Below are 25,749 nucleotides of genomic sequence, written 5' to 3' on the forward strand. Positions count from 1 at the left end.
AATCCATGCAGAGCATGGGGAAGGAAAAAAAAGTATGAGGTTGGAAGTCCATTACCAAAAGGATAGGATGTGCTGGTTCTTTTAATCTGGGCCACTCGGTGCTAGAAAGGATTCCAAACAGCTTGACCCAACCAGAGAGAATTCAGTGATTGGGTGGTGAGGGCTGCAACGCAGCTCACAGGCTTGGTCCTCTCATTCTCCAAATTGGAGTATCGGCTGCTAGGCATGGCAGATCTCTCTCTACCCATTTGCCTGAGTTTTCTTCTAGACCAAAACAGCCTGCATCCAGATTGCATTTCAGTATGTAGTTGAGATGCGGCCAAGGTGTGCAACTACTGACTAAAGCATCCAGTGAGAGCTCTGGATTTGCAAGTGCTACATTTTTTTTTTAGTTTTCTTGATACATAGATTGCAAATACACTTATGAATAGGTACAGAATGCTGAAAGATAAAGACAGATAGATTTTCTATAAATGTACATCAGCAATATATTCACAGAGCAGGGCTAAATTTCATAGTAGGAAACCATGGGCTCAGTCACTTACTTGGCAAAATCGTTTTATAGCGGTTTTTAGTTCCATGACTCGGGATGTCGATTTCTTTGGGATCCACAAAATTCATTGGTATTTCCTATAAAAAATAAATTAAATCAGATTGGGGTTTCCAAAGGAGCCATGCAGGAAATTATCACCAGAAGGCCATCTGTTGTTACACAAGTGTCTTTTGACATCAAAGTTATTAAGAAAAAAAGCGGTTCCCACCTCAAGCCTGTCAACACCCTTCCTTTAATAAACACAGGAGTTGCACATTGAAGGGGTGACTTCCAAGGAACACTTCTGATGAATTATTAAAAGCAAAGTTTTTATAGGATTAGGAGGATAGGTTAAAATACACAATACTTCTAGAAAAGTGAAGGTGAAAAGTGCAATAGTGCTGCAGAAAAGAGCAAGATCTTACCTATTTGGAGCAGGAACTCTCAGAATAATTAAATATTAATATTTAACAGCAAGTATATACATTTTAATTTTGTGCAATGCCCTTAATATCAGTTAAAGATCTTATTTGCTTTCTACAGAAGCTATTCAAATGAAGTGGCTTTCTCCATTTCATGCAGTGACTCAAAGATGTAATAAAAAACTGAAGCTACTTCTCTTGATTTTGATCTTCTATCCACTGACCCATGTTGTATTCCTTAAATCTGCAGATGTGCAAATAACTAAGACCACAGTTTACTTGAAGTTCCAAAAACATACAAATGATAAAATCCAGATAAACCTAAATTATCGTTTTTCAAATTGCTTGTCAGATGAAAGATAAAATCCTCCAACTGGATTGGATTGGACAAAATGTTTCACTTGGTCTAAGGGAATAATTCTGACTTTCAGGTTCAGAAATGTTGTTAGTCTTCTCAAAGTTTAATTTAAAAAACCCTTTGAAAAATGCAAAAGCAAATATGTAGTATTTTCCCCGCTTCTTGGAGACAAGTTATTAATCAAAATAATCTGGCAAACAAAAATATAGAAAATGCTTCAGTCAGCTCAAATCTTCACTTCTGTCCCCAAATTTTGCCCAGCTCTATTTAAATTATCTTAGTGTGAACTAGAATTTGATCTTCAGTAAATCAATATTTCTATTTAATAGCACAGCTATTTCTACAGACTAGAAAACTTCATTCCTGGTCTGGGATATTTACCCAAACATACAGTGACCTGTTACGTAATTGCCTCTTACAGATACACAGGAACATGAAGAGGCACAAAAGGTATATTCTTACACTATCTAGTTCAACTCTCCTTTGACTTGCACCACTGGAAAATACTCCTCAGCATTTTCCACCAAAATTGGTTGAATTCTACCTCCACAGGCCCAGAATGCTCCCCAGGTCTTTTCCACAGATCACATGCCTGGCCATAAGCCTTCAGATCCAAGCTTTGGGCCTACTCAGGCAGCATTACTGGCCAGTGCAGGCTCTTCTGAGAGGAACAGGACATGACCCCTAATTACCTAAGATGCACACAACAGCAGATCTTTACACAGGTCCACAAAGCAGAGGAAGCTGCCCTTCTGTTTTTCTGACAGAGGAGATGGCAAAGCTAACTAAGATGTAGAACAGTCAATATGAACTGCTTTGACTTCTTTCTGCTTCCTGGCTTGGTTTCTAAACAGCTTAGTACATGAGGTTGCAACTTCTGTGTTTTTTATTTCTCTGTTTTCTCCAGACTGATGCTTAGCTGTTCAGCGGACCTTTACTCTTCCTTTCTCCCTCACTCTACCTCTTCCCTAATCTCTTCTCTTCTGCCTTGCTTTTCAGGCCAGTGAATGGAGTACTGCTAAAATACTGCTTCCTGTGCTGGTACTTCATGCAAGTTCCCTTTTCAGTTCCCTACAATTCCATCTATACATCTCCTGCACCAAGGACAGGATCTTCTTGCTTAAAGGCTCCGTTTCTCCATAAATGTTATCCCTTTCCTTCAGGTCAAGCCATCTTCTTCCCCTCATCCTGCTTCTGATGTCTCATCCTTCTCCACAGAACTGCCTATTTATCTTCTGTATAAAATGAGCCCCCACTGCTCTTAGATATTCACCTCTGACTTTTACCTCCTCCCAGTGGTGATCTCTGGAAAATTCTTCTCCTTAGCCCTTGGGACCTGAACTGCCCTAACGGGCTCTGGTATGAGTTGTAAGAACCTTTGATTGCGCTTGTGTCTTGCTGGTGAGCTAGAGATTCCTTGATTCAGTTCTGACTTAGTATAAACATCACAGGTGTATCATTTCTGAAAAGGTTTTGTTGCTAAACTATACACTAACTGAGAAAGAACAATTAAACCTTTGTTTAATGTGATCTACATCTGTGATCTATGGAGTCTGGAAAAAGAGGTGTGAGAAAAAGTCCTCTGACCACACAAGAACCACTGCGGTCAGGGAGGCTTTTCCAGTTCTCCGGTTGCCTTCCCATCGATGCTTGCTGAATTTTAGAATAGTGCATAAGTTGGTCATTTACTGACAGATGGAGAAATGCCACAGAGCGGAAACTCATTCCTCTCCACCAACAAGGTCAATTAATAATATTAATTGCTTACATCCTGTAAATACTTCCTAGTCAGTAGGACTCCTCCTAGTACTGAGTTTGTGGGGACAAGGGCACAGACACAAATCTGACAGTACACAGTAGATCACAGCCATACATACTCAGAGCACTTTTTCTGAAGCTGTCTACAAAATGCAAGAGAAGATTCTGGAACAAAATTCAGCATATTTTTATCAGAGGATAACATATTTGTTAACATCTGGGGAAAATAAAACCAGGAGCTTGCAAAGAGCATGGAAGTGTGGAAATTAGCATACATATATACAGAATCGGTACATATTTAGGGAATATAAATCAATTTGTTTTATTAAAGAGACATATATACCTATCATATATAATTAAATAATTATAGATAATGTGTAATCTATACACATTCATATGCTCAATTGCAAGCATTCAACTATATACGCATATGCATATATGCCTTTGTTCATGGTCTAGGTGGTTTCACACTTGTTCACTTATCTGTGAACAAGTATACTCTTCAGTAACAGTTATTTTGGCTCAGATCAACCTTTAAAATGCTACAGCTGTTCATACATTCAAAGAGATAGGATCTGGGTCCCTGAGAACATTCAAGGAAATGTGACAAAATTCAGGAAAATTCAGGCAAATGCTCATTATCCCCATCCCTTTGTTTTGATTAAAACCAAATTTTATAGATTTAACAGTCTGGCAATTTTCCACGCAAGACTGTATTTTCTGTCATTCCAATATTTCAGGCATGTGAGGTTTTTTGTTCTATCATCAACTTCAGACATTCTATCTTTTGAATATGAGTAGCTCAGGCTTCCAAAGCAGTATATCCTGGGCAATTTATGTTTCTTCCTCATTGCCAAACAGGTATTTTCTCCCAAGTAAAACTAGCTGGATTTTTGTCAGCATTAAAAAAACCTTAAAATAGCTCTTTTGTCTTAATAGATATTATGGAAAAATATTTTGATAGTAACTTAGCAGTTTTTACCGTTAAAAAAATAAAAATAACCTGAAACTGGACATGTTTTAATTTTCTACTGCAAGCTTAGAACATTTCTCCATTTTTTGCATACTTGGAAGGTTTTCACAGGAAATAAATTTCTACTCTCAAGAAGAGTGTCGTATTGTATTTTCTCAGCTAGTTAAAACAAGCTGAATTAGCAGAATGAGTGAGGGTTATACTTTGTGCTCTTTGAATTCTTAAAGTTTCTACTGAAGCTATAATCTGAAGCAAAAATATTAAACAGATAGTATTCAATGTCTTCACCTTAAAAGTATATATAAAAAATGTTTTAAAAATGTAATAGAAAAGTAATGAACTTTTCAATAAAATTCTGTGGAAACATTGAATGGCCAAATCAAGTAGTTAGTGCTCCCCTGAGAGACCAATAAAATGTCAGTATCTATGACCCCAAAGCCCTCAATGAAAGCTTGTGAGAGGATTCAAGACACTGGGACTCTACCCAGGCGCCAAGTGCTCTATACAAACTATCTCTTAATGCAGGGGCTTTACACATGAAGAAACTAAACAACAGAAAGGCAGAAAATGGATGGTATAAATGGTGGGTGCTGGATATTTAAAATTCTTTCCATGTACATGGTTGGACCAATTGTTAGTAAAATAACCAAGGGATTTATTTTTTCTCAAGCAAATTACTTCAAACTCTGTGCTTTTAAAGATGAGTAAAGGACTTTCAGAAGGATGGAATTATTCATAATGAAAATTATTTTTAGGGTAAGATGGCACTCATCATCTATTTCAGTCACCTACAAGTGCAAATTGCAAACAAAATAAAACCACGTGGAATTAGGTGTTCTGGCATGTTTAATATGAAATAAATTGTTTGAGTATTTTTGTTATACCTCTAGTATTCTCAAAGGGGTTGCATATATCTTCTTGCTCTTACATGCCTTGTTAGGACACACATTTCTGTGAGGCTATATTTATTAAAATGCTATTAAACCAGCCTTGCAAGGCTTTGCTTGTTTAGTTTGGTTTGCTGATGGGTTATAAAAGTTATAGAAGATTGCAGGAAGTCAGGCTGAGGTTGGGTTGTGTGATAGGCTATGTGAGGCTCATATAATCTGGTATCCTCTGATAGTTGGTAGCAAGTCATCTAAGGGAACTTAGAACAGGACATGCTTTTTTGTTTTGTTTTGAATTGGCCACCTGGTATTTCACTGATTCTGTTCTTTTAGCATAAAAAACAATGAATGTTGAACACTAGATTCACCTTCTGGCTATTCAGGATTTCACAGGCTTTTGTCTTTCACAGTCTCTTTTCTAGAGAGAAGAGTCCTAGTCTATTGAATAACTCCTGATATAGAATCTGCTCTAGCTTTTGTCACAATTTGTCATAATTATGACATTTGTCATAATTCTGTATGTGTTTTGAGAGGAATAGATTAGATAAGCATGCAGCTGTGAATGCAATATGGATTTTTACATTTTTTTTCTATTTTATTCTCTATTTATTTTCCAATGATTCTTAACACGGTATTTCAGGACCATCAAAGTATGCAAAGTTATTTTCCCCATTTGTATTACCTTGCATTTATCAGCACTGAACTTAATCTGCCCGATCACTATCACAAAATCTTCCTACAACTTCTTTGAAGTCCATTTTTAAATTTTACTGCCCTTGTAATTCAGTGTCACCATCAGACTTTGTCACTTACTATTTGTTCCCTTTTCCAGATGGCTTATTAGCATCTTGGTCAGTATCAGCTCCAAAACAGATGCCTCTGAGACTCCACTGGTAACCTCCTTTTATTCTGAGAAGCAACCATTTATTCCTACAAATACTATGTTGATCATTCCCCACTATTTTGCATTTGTTCACGTATCTAGTGGCTTCCTACCAGTTTCTCTGGTATGGACATCAGATTTATACGTCTGCAATTCTTTGGATCTCTTCTGGTATTCTTCTTAAAAATTGTTATCACCGCTGGCTCTTTCATTCCTCTGGTAACAAGACTCGAATGATAGGTTACACATGCCCAGTTAACACATCAATAATTTCATAGGTGAGCTCCTTTAGGACTCCTGGGCAAAAAACAACTTATTCTTCTTGTTGCTTTTATTCATTTGATTGATTTGTTCCAGAATCTCTTCTATTGACACTTGAATATTAGACAGATCTTCCAGTGACCTGCTTGAATCTATTTCTGCCACAGGAATGGGAAATTCCTTAAGACCTTCCCTGGTAAACATAGATGCAAATAAGGCATTCATCTTTCTCCTATTGCTTTACTTTCTCCAAATCTCTCTTCTGCCGCTCTGATTTTCTATTGATCCTTGTAGTCTTTGGCAAGCTTCCTGCATTTTGATCTGTTTAAAAATGGAGCTCTGATTTTTTTTTTATTCAAAATCTTCTCTGGCCTGTTTATTCAACCTTCACATTCAACTGATCTGAGTTTATGCTCTATTCCATCTCCCTTGCAAACAACGTCTTCATATTTCTACCAACCTCCTTTATCTGGTTGTTTCACAATACCAGCCTTTTTCAGATCTTCTTACAGTAAGGATTGATAATCTTATTTGTTTTCCTTGAGTGTTTAATATAGTGTTTAAATAATTTCCATGCCAAATCACCCATTCCCCCCCCCCTTTTGGCTCCTCTGAGTAGATTCATCCTGGCCATTGACTTCATTTTATATTCTTACTCTTTTTAAATTAAATATATTTTTGGCTTTTTTCCTCTTGGGTACATTAGGCTCACTGTTATAGAGTGTTTGATAAAAACATGTTGAACCACATGCTGCAGATTAACCAGGACTGAATCAAGAGCTGTTTCTCTTTTTGTGTGTTCACTAACTTTTTGCTCCAAAAACCTGTCATTTATAGTGACTAACAATTTAGTCCTTGAATTACAAACATGTGTGATGTTTATATGGGAATAATCAAAATCTCCCATTATTACTGTGTTTTCCATCATCACAGCTTTAATAATCTCTCTGAATCTGTCACAGTCACCCCACCAGATCAGAATGCAACTCTACACCAGGTTCATTTTTAAAATAACATACCCTAGTTGTTTGTACTGTAGCTCTAATAAAATGCTTCTCCCATCTGTGAATGGAATTTGAAACGAAGAGGAATCTGCATTATCTATTGATATAATGGATGTATTTATCTGACTTGAGTGCAAGCTTCTAAATATAAAACACCACCTTGGAACAATCTAATTTGCCCTTCAGATGTGATTTGTATTTTGATACTAAAATGTTGCCCAATTATTTTTTCCGCAGTTTCTGTTGTGCCAATTATGTCAAATTCCTCATTCGAAGCTTATTGTTAAACTCACCATGAATTCTGTTTGAAGTAAATGAGAACACGCAACTGTCTCGCGGAGCTGCTGTCTGGTCAGGACCCGGCCGGCTGACTGTAGGTATTCCATTGCTACTTTTTCTCGTGGAGTCGGCACAGCAACAAAAGGCTCAACACTCCCCAAACTACTCATGTCCAAAGTCAGAGAGACATTGGATCCTCGTCTGCAGTAAAAAAATAATTTAACAGTTATATCAGGTCCCCATCTGACCTGTCCTATAATAGGTGCCATTCATATGCACCTGACTGTGAGTTATTAATGCACTCTGATTTTCTATGTAGTCATCAGAAGATTCGGGTGTACAAAGACTTTAAGACTGGTTTCACTGGAAGCACTGGGTGGTTAGGAAACCAAGACGTTACCATCCAAGAGCTCATTCTAGCTCTTGAATCTAATAATTGACTCTACAAGAATACTGCGCTAGGGAGAAACTACTTGAATTATTCTTCACTTATTCTTATACTAACTGTTCCCTATATCCTATTAATCTTAATGCATGCCAAAAGTGAATGTCTGTAAGAAAGAAATGTTTCAGAGAAACTGAGGGGAATACATTTCTAAGCAATATAGAAAACAACCTGGAACCAAATTCACAGTATGTTGGCTACATCTTGAAGGATCTACTTAAATATCATCATTAAATCATTAGATTTACAGTATGGAGGGGAAAAAGTGATAAAAGCAACAGAAGTAAGTGGAAAGACAGCACAAACATGGTGGCTATCAAGACAGTGGACACTGTCTCAGATTAGGTAAAGGAAAAACAATAAACCACATTAAATGGGCTGTATACAAGGAGAAGGAATGCTCACAGACTTAGATGGAGTTATTCAGAAACCAGAAACATCTCTCGCAGAACATTCAAATTGATCAAGATTTCACATTTCTACAGAAAAAGCAAAGTTTGACTCAATAGCACCATTGAGGTGTCAAAATATAACTAAAGCACATTTTGACATTTTGTGTCTTTGGAATAAGCACTACCCTTTTTATCACTTTCTCCAAACAACACTCAAGAAAACTGTCTTTCTTTTTTTAGTTATCCATCAATCAAGTATTATCAACTGAATCATTAACATCAGGCATATTAATTATGATCATTCCATACTCTGGTGAGTTGTAATGACTAAACACACGTTTGTATGCATCAGTCAAAGCTTTTACATTTAATAATCAGAATTCAGCACTATGAAGACTATCAGATGAGTTAGCTAGGTATCTCTGAATTGGGCTACAGATGCCCTGCTCAGCATAAACACATCTCCAACATTTACCAAGCAACTATGAACAAAAAAAAAGATATGACAATGCAAGTTTCATATCTTCTTTCACACATTATTGTCTCTCCTTAAATATTTGCTTATTATGGAGTTCAAACTCTGAGCTGCTGTACCATGCTCATACATATATAACCATAACATAACACCTCTGCTAGAAGTTCCTCCTGATAGTCGTCCTACCAGTTCAGAATACAACTCTACACTTTGCTCTTTTTAAAAATACCTGTAACAGTGTTTAACTATTTGCTGGTTAATCCCTTATCCAGTGACTCCATTTTTCCTTGCAGAATTCTACATGATTTGGTACATTTCTTATATTTATGTGTAGGAGAGCTCCCCGTGGATTAGTGTGACTGCACAGTGCTCAGGACATTGGGATGTACAGTTAGGTACAACTGTCCCTTTAGCAGTAACATATGCTACTACATATTAGTAAAAATATCACACAAACATCACCAAATAGTACCTGTCAGGCATCTGCTATTAATATTGGGAGAATGCTTTTCTCCAGTCTGTAACAAATGCTGCTTTTGCTAATACTTTTAGTGTCCTGTCATTATTCATGGATAGACCATAGATACTTGCACACACACATTGTTTGTACAAACTATTTGTCTTTTCAGGCACTGAGACTCTTTTTACTCAGTGCTGGTGTTGCTGTTCTGTTTTCTAATCTTCTCCAATCAGAAAAAGTTCTGTTAGGGTCTATTGCTTTCTTCTTTAGTAGCAAACATACCCACAGCACAAAACTTTGTTTTTTTCTTTTCACTACTGCAAGACACAGCTTTGATGCACTTTCTGCCCTTCTATACACACGCCAAAGGATCCTTCAGTAACTTTGTTTTAAATTTCTATCACGTCAGTTTGCCTGAACAGAAATGACTTAAGTCACCCACCTGTCACTTAGTAAAACACAGAACAATAATCACCAAGAAAAGAGATCATCTGATGGATTTGTTGAATCTCAGACTATGCATTACTGTACACAAGTGTATTTCAATTTAGATGATGGGTGGGTGATCACAGGAGGTTTGCTATCCAGACCCGCAGATGGTAACAGTGAGTCAGAGACAGCAGAACAGGTGGTGGAGGCAAAACAGAGCTGAGGTGACTACAGCCAGCTGGCTGCCTGCTGCAGTACATTGGGTTGCCACATTTGAGGAGGAAAAGAAAGCCCTGGTAGCAGAAGGAGAAGAGTCCCCCTGGGACCTTTCTTGACGACAGGGACAATTTCTGTTGGCAGAGTGAAGTAGGCGGTGTATGGTTATGCTACTCTTAGAAATGCTTTTGCAAAACCTAATTTTGTTAGGGGGTAGGCAGAAGTGGTACCTTGAGTAGGAATGACTAGTAACTCACATGTACACAGGCTATGAGTACTGCATTGAGGCTTGCTGCTTACCCTTCACTGTGGTAAGAGTGCTCAAACTCAAACATAGAGCCATGGGAGACTGGGTGGTAGGCATGCCACGAGCTAGCCAAGACAGGCAGTTCTCTGCCAGATGCTATGAGAGGCTGCCGAATAACGGCCCCAGGCAGCATCCCTTGCGACTACGCCCGTCTATGGGGGAAGTGAGTCCCACTGCACCATGCGACTTCTCGAGGAAAACATCTTGTCAGACCCCTTTCTTATAACAACCCTCCCACCCCGACACCTCTCCTGACCATGACTGTAACAAATTATTCCATGGAAAAAGGCAGTCCTTTAAACAGGTGGCTCTGAGTCTATCTCAGGGTTTATATCACAAAAAAGTTTTTTTGAAAACAATCCAGAAATCTACAGATGAGGTGTGCAATGAGCCTCTTAAAAATTGTTAGATCTTGTTTGAGAAATGTGTAGCAGTTCAGATCTAGCCATACTTCTGGAAGACCCTACTGAGATTTGCTATTACCGAGGAAACGTATTCTCATTGTTTAGTAACAAAGTACAGTGAAATTGTTAATATTTTCTTTGGCTTTTACATTGTTATATCTGACAGTCTTGGCAAAAGATCTATTTCCTTTCTAACAACAACAAAAAATATATCTGATCTAATTATAACTTTTACATTTTTTTCTGTTTATGGGGTTTATTGATGAATACCAGTGTTGAGAATCAAATAACTCTGGAAAGAAGAAATATTTTCTTAACTATTTAACACATTCAGAGCTACCCAGTGGAAAAAAAATGAATACAGACTAGACAATAATTAATTATCTAAGGATAGAGGTCCTTCAATCTAAACATAGAAAGTCTATTCGAGCCAGCAATGTACCCTTGTGGCCAAGAAAGCCAATGGTATCCTGGGCTGCATTAGGAAGAGTGTTGCCAGCAGGTGGAGGGAGGTGATCCTGCCCCTCTACTCTGCCCTGCTGAGGCCTCATCTCGAGTACTGTGTCCAGTTCTGGTCTCTCCAGGACAAGAGAGACATGGAGCTACTGGAGAGAGCCCAGCGTAGGGCTACGAGGATGATCAGAGGACTGGATCATCTGCCCTATGAGGAATGGCTGCGAGAGCTGGGCCTCTTCAGCCTGGGGAAGAGAAGACTGAGGGGGGATCTCATCAATGTGTATAAGTACCTGAAGAGAGGGTGTCAAGGGGATGGGGCCAAACTCTTTTCAGCTGTCCTGAGCTGAAAATAAGGAGGCAAAGGGCAGAAATTGAAGCATAGGAAGTTCCGCCTGAATGTGAGGGGGAATTTCTTGACTGTGAGAGTGACAGAGCACTGGCACAGGTTGCCCAGAGAGGTTGTGGAGTCTCCTTCCCTGGAGACATTTAAGGCCCGCCTGGACGCAACGCTGTCTAACATGCTCTAGGTGACCATGCTGAGCAGGGAGGTTGGACTAGATGATCTCCAGAGGTCCCTCCCAACCTTACTGATTCTATGATTCTATTACAAGACATACAATAGACAATAGATCTAAAGCTAATTTTTCCATTAAAATGGCATCTAAAATAATACTTCTGAAAAAGTAAGATTTAATAAAAAGATTTTATAATGCGTACATTAGCAATACTAACTTTTGCTCAGCATTACTAACTATTGCTAAGATTAACATTAAACAATACTTGCTGCATTTAAGACCATACTGAGGAATAAGACAACAGGACATTTTGCCTACGGCCTTGTCATGAGAGTCAGGAAGGGCCCTGACTCATCATGTTTTTGTATGCCCTACTATAACAAGCTTACAGTCTCAGATCCTGCTCTGGACTACTTAGATTTTCTCTATGCCTCTACTAGCTAAATTCTGCACTTCCTCTGTATAGAAGAGTAGAAAGCAAGAGTAGAATTCTACCTGCATAGAAAGTTAGGAGAGTGAGTCCGCCTTTTCTTGCCTTACTGGTGAGACTGCAGAAGGTTGGCCATTGAGCAACAAGTAGATACAAACTCATCCAAAACCCACTGACATTTTTGGGAGCCTTCCCTTATCTCTGACATGTTTTAATTCAAGGAATCACAATAAGACCAGTGGAATCAGCAACATTTCTAGTCCAAGAATTCATTTTTCTTGAATGTCTCTGAACATATATATCCTGAATATATACAGGGGTCTTTCCCTTTCAAATTACAGTGTAGGAGCGGTATACATGGTGTTCCCCCGTACTCCTGAACATTTATAACCCATTTTAAACTCTCTAAATAACTTTAATATTCTTTTCCCCTTACAAATATCCTGGGCCCAATAGAAGAAGATTGATTTATTCCTTTGTGAGCAGAATACCCTCTCTTGAAATTCCCTTGAGGTTGTGTCTTGCTGGAGATGAGCATTATGTGAGGAATCCGTGGAATTGTAAACATTCGTGACAACATTGCATTGAAGTCTACATGAACTCTCCTGACGTTTCACCAGCTGTGACAGCCACCTCATTACTGGGTATGTGAATAAGTTCAGTCAGGAAACCACTTGTGTCTGTGTATTGTCTAGTACCTCAGAGGGAGATTTAGTACATGCTTGTACTCATACTTCAATGGGGTAATAGGAACAAGTCCATTGATGAGAATTCACTGGAGTATTTTTAATAATACATTTATAGAAGCAGATTTTAATAGAGACCATGATAAAAAAAATGATTAATGCAATGTTTGTTTGAAACCCTTCAAAAGGAAGCTCCACCTGTCCACCTCAGAGGGCCACCAGGTTACTAAAGGCTATTAATCATTAGCAAGGTCACTTCCAGGTCTTCCCTGACCCTAAAATTAAGCCATAGTTTGTGACTACGAAAATCTAATTACCTGACACGTTTTCCCAGTTGTTTACTTAAGCTGGGTAATTTCTTTAAATACATGTTCCCATGTTTATTCAGCACTCTTGAAAAACGCCTCGCCCAGAGCCCCAGTCCTCCGCTGTCACTCTCCCCAAAGGCTCTGGAAGCCGCGGTGCTGGCTGCTGCCTTCCAAGAGCCATTGCCCTCCGACCCCCGCATTTCAGACATGGGAGGTGCTTCCTTTTGCGCTCACCGGCCTGCGTCGCTCCGCTGCGTTTCTGCGCTGCCGAGGGCTTGCTGCGAAGCCAGAGCAGCGTCGGCTGCGCAGGTGGAAGGAAGCCATTAATTAGCTGGAAGAGCGGTGCTGGCTGCGACGGCTGGGGAGGGAGCTTGAGTTGAGTCCTAAGATCCCATTTGTACGAGGGGAAGCTCAGCGGGGCTATTCTCTCTGGGTTTTACTGCAGGGACAACAGGAAAAACGTTGCGATTCCCCTGTACATTTTCTCCCTCTGGTATTCACACACTAACTAATTCTCGATCTGCATCCTGATTCTCTTCTCAGGTTGATGCATCTCACGAGCAAATGCACTGAACTCAGGCGTGTTTTTCAGTGCCATACTTCCACTGAAAGAGCATAATCAGCCAAAAGATTTCCTATATTTCCTATCTCACTGGAGCCTTCTCTAGTGCCAAAATAAGAAATGACTTTTAAAAATCTCCTGCATATCCAGTTTTATGCTTCAATAGAATAATTCAAAAAACAGTAACTGTAAATCTGTAAAAAGTGACAACTGAAAAAATGTAGGACTCTGCTTTCCTGTTTTTTAAAATGGCTAAGAGAAAACATGGTCATGCAGATGAACAAATGTGACAGCTGAAATTGCTGTTGGGTGAAGAGGTGTAAAGCACAGTAAATCAAAAGAGGATATACTGGTGCTTTGCTATTAACGCTGTATTTTGAACTAAAATAAATAAGATACTGCATAATCCTAATTGACTTCATCAAAAGATCAAATCCTCAGCGTTAAAGAATAAAAAAAAAGAAAGTGGCAATACAGAAGATTTTAAAAAATCATTGAAAAGGACTGAACATACTGCCATTTTCTTTAAGTCTTGGGCAAACAGTAACACAGTCTTTCTAATATGTAACTGATGCATTTCCTCTCAAATCCAGATTTACATCATCCATTAGAATTAGTCCTCAGAAGACCCAGAGAAGACTCTCTTGAGGTGAAACTTAACTTGACAGATTTTAAAGTAACCATCATGGCATTGTTAAATAAACCATCATTTCTAGTAAACATAAGAACATTGTATTCATTGATGCTCATATACTATCCCTGCTTTGTACACGATAGCCTGAAATACACAGCTACCTTTGTGCTGGTTATATTCCTGGGTACCTAGGGAAAGCAGCAGTGATTAAGAGTATGATTACATTAATAGGTGTGGTAATCTTTAGATTTTTCTCCTGACCATCAGAGTACTATTTCAAAAAAGTCTTCTAAGCTTGTGGTAAATAAAACTCCATTATTAACAGTCCAAACCTGAAAAGAGAAGTTTTTCTATTATTTTTCTTGGAAATGGAGAGCTCATGAGTTTCAGTTTGCTGCAGCACACATTAAAGCTAGGGAAAAAAAACAGTTTCTGAAAATATTCAACACCGATTAATGTAACTCTTCTCTTATTCACACCTACTTGCACCAAAGGTCAAACATTATCATCAGCATAAGTTCGAGAAAATAGTGAATAAAAAATTCATTATGTAACTATCTGAATGTCATCCTTGTAAATAAAAATTGCACACAGGGCATATAACACTCTTTTTATTTTTACACTCACAAGTGCTTTATGAAGCATTGCTATACAGATTCTATGCTTGGTAGATCTGTGATGAAAACTCAGATTTCCCAAATGATCTCTGATTTGCTTGCTGACATTTCTGGATTCCATTCAGACTTTACTTGTACAAGCGCTGCAGCTTTTAAGGACCCACTCAATACTTTAAAAAAACCAAGCCCCTATCATATCTTGCAGTACTCAAGAATCAGAAGCTGCAACCAGTCAATCACCCAGGCTAAAAGTGAATTAATGTTAGAAGCAGGACTAAAACCCATGGTTCCCTAAACCTGTGTCACTGCTCAAGTTACTTTAAACCATTTTGAAGTCAACTCTCATAGGTATTCTTCTCTAAGGGAAATAGTTCTTCAACTCATTTCAAGATTTGGTATTATTTACGTCAGTCTTCCACTCAGAAAACAACAGCAGGGGAATACACACTCATTTTGATAGAAAAGCTATAACTATGGCTATAAAATGACTGATTTACTTTACATTCAAGATAATACACATTGTGACAAGCCTAAATTGATACAGCCAAATGCCTTAAAGGACCCATTCCACTCATTCCATGTTTGGTTATTTTGCAACAACTTCGCTATGCATGAAAACAAACAAAAAAAAAATCACACAATTCTTTGGATCAGTGTTCTACCTACAGCACTTTGCTATGCAGGTGGTCAAAACAACAAAAGAGTCCCTGTCTTGCCATGCCCTGACATACCAGTGCTACTTTTAAACACCAGAAGTCACTTCTGAGCTCCTACCATACCTAGCAACAATGGGTTTCTGGCCTCATTTCCAAAGCCTGATTTTTATAATGTTTTTATTCTGCCTCACAATCACCTGAACTTGAGATGAATCTCCTAGCCATTTCTGTGGGCTGCCCAACATTACTAACAAGAGGACATCACCTGCAGTGCAAAGAGGGTAAGCTGAATGTAACACTGAAGCTAATACCTACCACCAGAAAGCCATAGCTGGAAAATATTTGTCCTCAGGACTATTAGGATGCTTAGATAGCACTAGGATGAAAGAAACTGATCCTATGCATTTTCTGGAAAGAAGAGCTGCCATTTCTACTCTTGCTTGCTCTCATGGCTCACATGGCTGGCTCCATAATACTCAACTGTTACATTGTTTTTTTCCCCACTCATTTCTTGCTTGAATAACTGATGCTTCCCAGCTCTCACTTTGCAGAAGGGTCTGAAAGCAACTGCAGCAGGCTGTGCGCCTACCAAAAGGAAAAGGAAGAGGGAAGAGAGGGAAGAGTCATATATGACTCTTTGAGGCAAGACTCCCAGCCCTTCCCAGTTTCCTAGCCACAAGAAGCCTTCCGGCACCCCCCCCCCTCCAGCAGCATCCTCCAGCTCTCTCAGACTCTGCAGAAACTGATCAGGAGCCTCAGTTACAAAGTTTAAATAGTTTTCTGGAAAATGGAGACACTTCACATTCTCTCCAGAAGGACTGATCTTGTTCCCACAGCCGTGAGCCAGAGCACGCCAACACCTCCAGCACTGAATCCCAAACAATTTTCAGAATCTACTCAAAGCTCAACATGTCAAAATGAACTAAGGAAATGGTTTTGACAAGTACTTCTGGACTAAGCTTTAAGCAATCAGTATCTGGTTAGGACAGGAATGGCTCAATATCCTGTAGAGGAAAACAGCTGACATGAGAGTAGTTTCAACTTTCCCTCTTTTAATCATGCTTTCTAATGTACTGCCAATTCACTCCTGTTCTGCCCTCGATAAGGCTATGCTGCACTGCTACGGGAACTGCCTGTTCAAAAATGCAAGGCTTATACAACCTCCCATCTTTTCCTGTAGATTATTTCTACAATCAAACCATACTTTGTCACGCTAACTTCTCTCTCCAATAAAATTTGAATGGTACCATAAAGTTCTGCCTGTTTCATTCTTACATATACATGTTTTCAGCACGGGTAAAAGTTGAGTTAGAAGTGCAGAGGTAAAAAAATGAAGATATCAATTTGTTGTGCATATTTGGGTTGTTTTCTCAAAGTGCTGCATAAATGTTTACAAATTTATGGTTAATTTGCTTTAGACTGTAGAGCTTTAATTGTATACAGCCTTGTTTATTGCTACTATTATTTGCTTTCATTGCAGCATTGCTGCATTTCGTATTGGAGGCCTCACGGCACAAACAGACAGGATGACCTGTTCTCTCTCCAAATAATGAATATATTAATTTAAACTATGCTACAATGAATGTAAATAAAAAGATTATAAGAATAGAGGAAAAGGAAAAGAGAATGGAGGAAGAATAACAATTAGCTGATATGGTTGCATAGATTAAACAAATGCATAACTTCATGAGCTCAGATAATGCGTTTATTTAAGGTAAGCCAGTAAAAGCTGATAAAAAACACACACATTTTGTCTGCCCTATCTTTTGCTTGAAAATTAAAAAAAATCCATTGCTTCAATATTTTCAGCCATATACATTTCTTTTCCTTAAAAAAGCTGGCCCTTTACTCTTTCAGTTTATGATGCCTTATGAGTGCTGGAGCTAGGCACTATCATTCTGTCTTTAGTCTCTTGGCTAGGCGCAAATTCAGATTACTTTTCCCAGAACGCACAAGGCTTGAGCATTACTGTATGCTGTGAGGGCGCTTGCCTGCAGTATATGCAGAGAACTGCAGACTAAGAGATTTGTTCTAATAGATGAGAATGGAGATCTGTGACACCAGAGCAACAAATTCTATGAAGTATTTTAGTAACACTGCTTAACTTAGCTTTTTTGCTATTTTGCTACTCAGCCCTACAATATACAAATAAGCAATGGAGTGAGATCTTAGATTTTTCAGCTGTTAGATAAAACAGTATATTTTTTCTAAATAGGAGTAAGTCAATTTAGCTTCATGTATTCTGCACCAATTAACATCTTAAGCACAATCTCTGCCTCCAAACTGCACCTGTTGCTCATTTAAGAAATAGTATCTATAACTCTTCAATACAAACAAATATATAATCTATTCACATACTAAGGTCCTTTGATATTCTTTTAAAACTATAACCAAAACGATCTGGAAAAAGACATGGGTAAAATGTTCTTCATGATAATGGTCAGACAGTGTTCTGCATACAGTATCAGTAAAAGAAAATTACTTTTTATTGTTACTTGAAGACTAATCAGTACAACGAGTTCTTTCCTGGTGAGTTTGCCTTTTGGGAAAGACAGGAAGGAACATCTGGGAAAAGAGGCGTTTACTACACCCTGTCAACCTTAAGATAATAAAAAAGCACATTCCTTGTTTATTTGACTTGGTCTTCATATCTTTAAACTACTGCAACTGTCACACAGAAGATTTCTAAACAGACGAATGAATTGTTAGTACACTTTGAACAAATTACTGAATGACAGCAGTTCCTGAAGAACATAAAACCTTTAGATACACAGCATTGTTTAACAAAGTTGCGCCATCTATGGATTGTGTCCTTCATTTTTAAAGGTAGTTTACGCATTGCTCCATTCAATGACATGGTTAACAATGTATCCTGAGGCTGGCTGTACAGGCTCAGACCAAAAATTCATCTAGGTCATACAACCCAGAGGGCAAAGTCCCATTTCCAAACTGCCTAAATTACATTCAGATTTAATGGGATTTAGGCTCTTAAAGACAGTAACCACAAATGTACAATTAGGTCTGCCATTCAGGTGCTTCTGAAGTTTTCAGAGCTGGTATCTAAGCCAGGTATGCAAACTCTTCTTCTCGTAACATTTTCTTCTTGTCTCATTTCATTTTTCTTCAGTAGTCTAGCTTTCCAGCCATGCTTTCTACTGGAAGTCTCACTCAAACAAATAAATTAATGTGCAAAGTGCCTGTATTCCCTTTGCAAATGGGGTTTAGAAAATCCATTTAGCCTTGCAATATGAAAAGCAGCCATGTTTGAATGCTTTTGAAAGACAGCTCTAAGTGTTCATATACCATTGCACTCCAGAGATTAGATGGGTTTTTTAAACACTGACACATGAAAGAGCTATTGCCAAGATGTACATTCCCAATCTGGCCCAGCAAATGATGAGGAACGGTGAAGGAAGTAGTCTGGAGTTCTTCAGAACTCATTGTCTCCCTTGGCTTATGCGGAGAGGCCACCGTGCTGCCTACTGCACACCTACATCAGATATAATTATATAGGGGAGGGCAAGGGTTGGGCTCTACAGTAGGGAAATGCACCACATTTGTGCCCTGAGATACTCAGGCCCATACCTGAGTGAAGATTTCCTGGATCTACTCTTCCATGAAATTTCCAGATTGGAAATTTCAGAGTGAAAAAACAACAATTGTTTCAGGTTCACAGTTCTCTATTAGCAAAGGATTCATGACATTAAGAAACTTAAATCACTTGATTTCAATTCACTTCTGTGAATTTAGAGTCACAGAATCATAGAATCAGTAAGGCTAGAAGGGACCTCTGGAGATCATCTAGTCCAACCTTCTTACTCAGCAGGGTCACCTACAGCATGTTAGACAGGGTTGCATCCAGGCGGGCCTTGAAGATCTCCAGAGAAGGAGACTCCACAACCTCTCTGGGCAACCTGTGCCAGTGCTCCGTCGCTCTCACAGTCAAGAAATTCCCCCTTACGTTCAGATGGAACTTCCTGTGGTTCGATTTCTGCCCATTGCCTCTTGTCCTGTCACACAGGACAGCTGAAAAGTGTCTCTGTCCCCCTGACACCCTCCCTTCAGATACTTAAATAGAAAAGGAAAATGTAAGGAGTCTTATAAAGTAGTGTTACTCTAAATATACACTGCATAGCTACATAAAGAGAAAGGAGGAAAAGTCATATTTGAAAGATAAAGCAAATTTCTCTCTCCCTCCCTCCATAACCTCTAGCTCACTCCAAATGTTTGCAACATATAGGGCTCCATACACCTCACGATGCAGTATGTTTTAGATTAATAAACATCAAAAGCAGTGATGTAGAAATACAAACGTAAGCGTGGTGTACTATGTAAGACCAAAGGTTGACCAGCATCCTGTTTTCAACAATGGTCAGCAGAAGAAGGTTTAGGGAAAGAACACAAGAACAAAGTAAGCAGGATTTACTGATCACTTAATTAACACTGATACTTATTTTTAGTATGCCCTCCAGCTTCTGGCAATCTATAATTTAGGAACTTCCTGAACCAAAGGTTGCTCATACATCTTGGCATCTGCTGGACTGATCTTCCATGATTTTTTCTTCAGACGCCTTCCTAAGTCCCCTTTCGACCTCCACAAACTCCTGTAACAATAACTTCCATAACTTAAGACAAATGCCCATCAGCCAGGAGACTCTGAGCCATGCAATAGCAAAGCATGAGACATGGGGACTAGAGCGGAATTTAGGCCATCTACATTTGGGAAAATCCTTGTGATGTAGTAGAAAATATTTATTTCATTCTAACCTTATCAGTAAATTGCAGATGAATTCTCTGAAACCTGAGGATTGCCTTTGGATTTAATTACAATACCAGTCATCTGCTTTTTCATAATGCCTTCCACTTTCTCACAGGCCTACTCTGCCCTGAATGAGGCTTTGTGGGTCTCATTCTCTTCGCAGATAACTCTATAAATCCATGAAGACCAAACAAGCTAAATGGAATCTAAAGTGAGACAAGACCACGTAAATCAAATTTAGCAGCTGTTGTGTGCCGTACTGTAGCTCTGTTTGTTTTCCTTTATTTTTTTGTAAGGATATACTGTTATGTTCACTATAAAATCTAGAGAAAAGAGCTGAAAGCCTCTGGACCTTATATTAGTCATCTAGTGGAATTTGCTGCAAGTTAGGAAGGATTTGAGACATCTCAAAGAGAGGAGATGCTGCTTCCAGTGGGAACAGAAGCAGCTGCTCCACCACTGGGACAGGCTCTCCTGCTGCCTGCCCAGCGCTGCCTCTGTCTCTCATTGGCAACAGGGCTTCCCAGGGAGCTGCTATTGGTCCTACTGAAGTATCCAGAAGGAGCTTCCTAGGAAAACATTGTAGTTTGTGACATTTTTCTGTATGTGAGTTATATACAGTACTTCTCCTTCTGATGCCAATCACATATTTGAGAAGCCATCTGAAGTAGCTGTGTTTTGTTTTCCCTTTACATCAAGTCATAGTATTAACATACCAGAGACAATTATAGCTACTATAAATTAATGACAATACACACTCTTTGTTAAACATCAGAAGTATATTCCTTAAGAAGGCACATAAGGGAGAGTCACTGTCTCCAGAAAAATTATCATTATCACATCTTCTTGGACATCCAACTGGTTAGAGGACAGAATGCAGACTTCAAGCTTCAAGTATTTTATTAAGATCTTGGATCAGTCACTTAACTAATTAATGTCATATTTGCCTTAGTATTAAAACAATAAAAAGAGGTCCTGAAACATTTTGCCATACTTAGCTAAAGTTTGAAGTCAAACCAAATTGACGCTTTGCCTTGGATGTGATGGTACCAAAGCAGACCAACAACTCTAACAAGAATTTGCCCAGAATATCCACACTGTATGAAATCGGCTACTGCCTATGGGCAATATTTCCTGAGCTGAGCCATTCTCATAGCATACTTTGGGCGTCATGATGTCTGTCATAATGATATTGCTTCTCCACTTCCTAGGGCTCCCCTGATTGCCTGTAAATATCTATTATTTTGTCTATGTTTAGATCTTAAGCTTTTTGGATAAAGGATTATCTCATCTTTGTGCATATACAGAAACTTGCACAGTGGGATCCTGGTCTGTGACCCAGACTCTCAAGTACAACATATATGTATGTGTATATATATATTTATAAAAATGTTCAAGAGAATCTCCCACAATAGCTGCGAAACAGGCTGACTCACAGATTTACATGCAATATTCTTTGAGCAACGGTGTGTTTACAAACAATGGGCATTTCTGCTAGCCAGCAGTGTTAAACAGCTTTCTGTATATACTGGGTCTGACAGTGTAAGAGATCTCTGCTGAATTTCCAGAACTAGATTTTTCCAGAAAGAAGCAGTGCAATTATTCAAAGTGTCATTATTTGTAAGTGTTCCTCTGATAATGCACAGAAATAAAATGAATTATGACTGCAGTCAAAGGAAAGATTCATGGCCCAGCATGTTAACTGATGGCTACAATATCATTGGGATGCTTAGTAAGTATTGCCCAGCACGTGGCTTCTTGCAATTCAAAGATATACTTTAAATGTTTTATATTGCAATTTGGAAGGCACTTTGATGTTCTCCTTTTCTTAATCGCATTCTGTGTTTGTTCCTATAGTTTCAAATTCATAGGAACTGAGCTAAATTTAACTTTCGGTTGGCCTGTAGAACAGCTGCACAGAAGGAATGGCATAAACAGTGAGAAATACATTCTAACACAAGAGGAAAGGTAGGTATTTCTATCTTAATTTGAGTTCTCTTTCAGACATTAATGGGAGCGCTCAGGCCCCTGAATCTGAAAAATCAACCTGACTTGTAAATATCAAAACTTGTATATCTGATACGGATGCTCCCTTCTGTATTAGCTCTTTATTTTCCTGAAATCAGTACCTGTGGCTCCTAGTCAAGGGGTCCTGAGATACAATGTAGCTCATCCTTCCTATAGCCACATCATGAAACTGGTGCTCTTCTCCCTCTGTTTGTTCCTTAGCACTGCTTTTCCAAACTGCTCACATGAAAAGGTAGTATATTTTGGTCATACTTGTCATAGATGGACACATCCTGCTGTGGGCTGAGCTGAGCTGTTCTGAGCATTCAAGTTCAGCTAATTTGCATCCTCTCACTTTCCCAGACGTCCTGTTCTGCCTGCACATGAGCCTCAGGATATGTGGTGAAGCAGTCACAGAAATCCTGTTGACGATGGTCTACCGCAGAAACAGAGGAGAGCCAAAGAGGAGCTGAAGACATCGATCACCGCAAGGTTGTAATGTGAGTTTAACTGTCCGACTGAAGAGTGCTTAAAAGGCCAAAGCCGGTGCTATGGAGGAGGCAAGTGGACTACTCACAGAACTCAAATTACTCATTTGACCACAGCAATAATGGCCTGTGTGAGTCTAGGCCTCTAGAAGCATTTAAATATTACCATAGATATTTCCCCTCAGTTTCTTGTACTCCGTGTTACTTTTCGAAAGATCAGCTGGACGAATCACTGACAAAACTACAAAAATTGTCTGCCAGATGGCGGCCACTGATTAATTTGTCTTAACTTCAGCCAAAAAGGAAGAAAATGTGATGGGTGGAGCAGTAAAGACAAGCACAATCAACATCCGACCAAATAGGGTTTCCTGTCACCTTGGGAACTACACTGATTGGCACTGCAGTTTCCTGTGTACAAGCTAAAACCAGTAGCAACTACAATAACAAGAATAAACCCAAGATAAGAGTCCTGGGAATACAATAAAATTGTTATAAAATTCCTGACTAAACCTCACAAGATGGTAAAGACAAAATAAAGGGTACGTATGGGACACATGCTAAACTGAAAACTTGCCTGAATTTGAGACAAGATGAATATCAAGTTTCATCAGAAGAATTTTTCTGAGAAAGAGTGGGCTCATTTGCCTCAATTACCACTCTCAGAAAAAATGCCACCTGCTTTGAAGAGTTTCTAGTTCTTTGTTGGAAAAAAAGGGATGTGGGACAACTTGGAGGTTACTAAAGCTACATGAAGTTAAGAGGGAAAAGGTACTGTCTACCCAAGCTAATCTGAAATAATTTGCAGGCGGTGCTAGAGACACAGGGAAATGGACTGCAGGTGCAAGCTTGGCAATGGTACATAGTTATTTGTGTCTACTCATAGAGATCCTAATTCATGTATAATATCATTTCAAATAGCTCTAGCCAAAAGCGAAACACCTTCTAACACAGTCAGGAGCGAAATGGTTAAAACACAGTATTTAAAAGGTCTTTGTTAGGCTAGTGTCTGAGTTCACTTCCCCTTCAGAGAAATGGGAATTCACATTCCTGCCCTCTTCCTAAACTGCAGATAAGACGTCTATAAGGGACTGGACTGAACAGAACATCTGTACAATTCAGAGGTCCAATGTTTGCAGATAGTTTTCAGAATGACTGTGCAATAACAGAAACAGGGCACTAATGCAAGTCAGAGGTAAAGCCTTAGTCTTCATCTAAGGATCCTTTAATATATTTTTTACCTTTCAGGCCCTGAGCAGGAGACTCATAGCTGGATCCCGTTTCAAGTTCTCCATTGAAACACCTGTTTTTCCCACATCAGTAGCACAGATTTTCAGCCCTTGCCCTATGCTGTTACTCATGTGCAGGTAAAAGCAGTCATACTGTGGTCTTCCAGTTAGTTGAGATGGCCTACGAAGTCTCTGATGGACAGAAAAGCCAAATGCTAGGCTGCAGGGAGGCCTTGCACTGGAGCATTGCTAAAAGACACAGCAGCAGCTGCCCATGATTGAACTACTCCCGTTCTGTGAGCTGCTGCACCAGATGCACACTTCTTCATTTGCAGGCTACATCTACAGTAAGATATAAAACACTGCCAGGAAACAATTGCAGGCACTGAAACGCGATCATCAATATTATTTAATTTCAAGCCTTGTCCTTGGCTTGTTTTCAGCCTGTGCTGAGCAGCGCTCCCTAAATCAATTCACCAGCTTAGTTTAAGAACTAGCTAACGCTCAAACCACTCTCAGTAGGCTGCTTGCATCCAGCCCCGCTCTTTTGGAGGCAGAGGGACTTCAGCTGTATGGACATAAGCTACTTGGTGCTAGTTGACCTCAGTGCTAGTGAATGTTTCTGGGTATATTTAATTCACCAGTGCATCTCATATACTAGGACATATGAAAGTTGAGAAGTCTGCCAAAAGAGAGAAAGATTTTTAGGTCCTTCAGAAAGTTTTTTTGCAGTATTCTCTCATTCTTTTTAAGTAGTGTGTACCAATAGTAGTTCTTAGTATTTTTATAGCACTTCCAGTTAAGATTCTCATCTTTGGCACCTCTTTTTCAGACTGATATGCCAATCTGACAGTCTACTCAGTGGATTGCAACAGTGCCTGAGGAGGTTTATGTGGCACGTCCAAAGCGCTCTAATGAGTCTCTAGCAGAGACAGACTGGAACTCAAGAATTCCTGCCTCCTACCTCAAACTCTGTTTACTAGTCCCTGGTGCTTTTCTAATTCATTTTGATATGGTATCACTGTAAAATTGTTCTCCAGCTATTACTTTTGTGTTGGCACACAAGTCTGCTTTGAACAATTACACTGACATTTTCCTGAAAACAATCCCTAGCATTTAAATTAAGAATGCAGAAAGCATATTCAGCTCCACACAATAGGGTAAATTTATCCTCCAAATCTATGCAAAGCTAGTATATTTTAGTCAGGAAATTCAAGGCCTCTTCCTGTAAATAAATTAAGTTCCCATGCTTATGTCATAAATACAAAAACTGGCATGTTTACAGTATTCCAACTGCAAGGTGCTACCCTCTGAGTATTACTTTAAATGATTACTCACAATAGACTGTTTCATATAAAGAAAGCAGATCAGCAAGACCATAATTACATTTGCAGCACCAACTGTGCTCTGTGATTTAAAAATCAGAACAGAACCATAGAGAATTGCTGGAAAATTTTCCCATCTATTAAATAGAGTGGAGATTTGGTTGAACAGTGATATCCTGAGATGCAACTTCCATTACGTTAATGAAGCAAGGCACACCAGGTTTTTCTATTCTGTTTCCAATGCTTCTTACTAGCTGAACAAGTGCACTTATTTGGTATATAGTATTGTTAATGTAATGATTAATTTTAATGGATACTGCTTTTCTAATGCCAGGAAAATAGGTATTATAATCAACATTTGTCATCTGCATTTGTCATCCATGGGATTTGTCTTCCAGATGGTCATTGACAAGGCACAGAAATTGTAAAGATGGCCAGAACAATAGTTTACTTTATGTGCCTATGAAAGAAAACTGGTAAGAGAGATGAATTATCAATATTAACATAGGAATTTCCTTCCATCTCCACATTTGAAGTCCAAACTGCACAGGGTTTTGTCTCTAATGTTGACAAATACAAGATGTTTCTGAGGAGA

At 38.9% G+C, this 25,749-nt stretch overlaps 1 protein-coding gene across 1 annotated transcript in view; it reads right to left on the reverse strand.

Annotated features, from left to right (window-relative positions):
• PTPRR (protein tyrosine phosphatase receptor type R) overlaps positions 1-25,749 on the reverse strand; it is a 143,090-nt gene that overhangs the window by 27,930 nt on the left and 89,411 nt on the right. Inside the window, exons 6-7 of the mRNA XM_062567759.1 lie at positions 7,372-7,558; positions 546-630 (exon numbers count right to left, since the gene is read on the reverse strand). Coding sequence (XP_062423743.1) covers positions 546-630; positions 7,372-7,558 — 272 coding nt within the window. The remainder of the gene's footprint in view (positions 1-545; positions 631-7,371; positions 7,559-25,749) is intronic.

This window comes from Rhea pennata, chromosome 1 (assembly GCF_028389875.1).
Source record: "Rhea pennata isolate bPtePen1 chromosome 1, bPtePen1.pri, whole genome shotgun sequence".
Classification (NCBI taxonomy): Eukaryota; Metazoa; Chordata; class Aves; order Rheiformes; family Rheidae; genus Rhea; species Rhea pennata.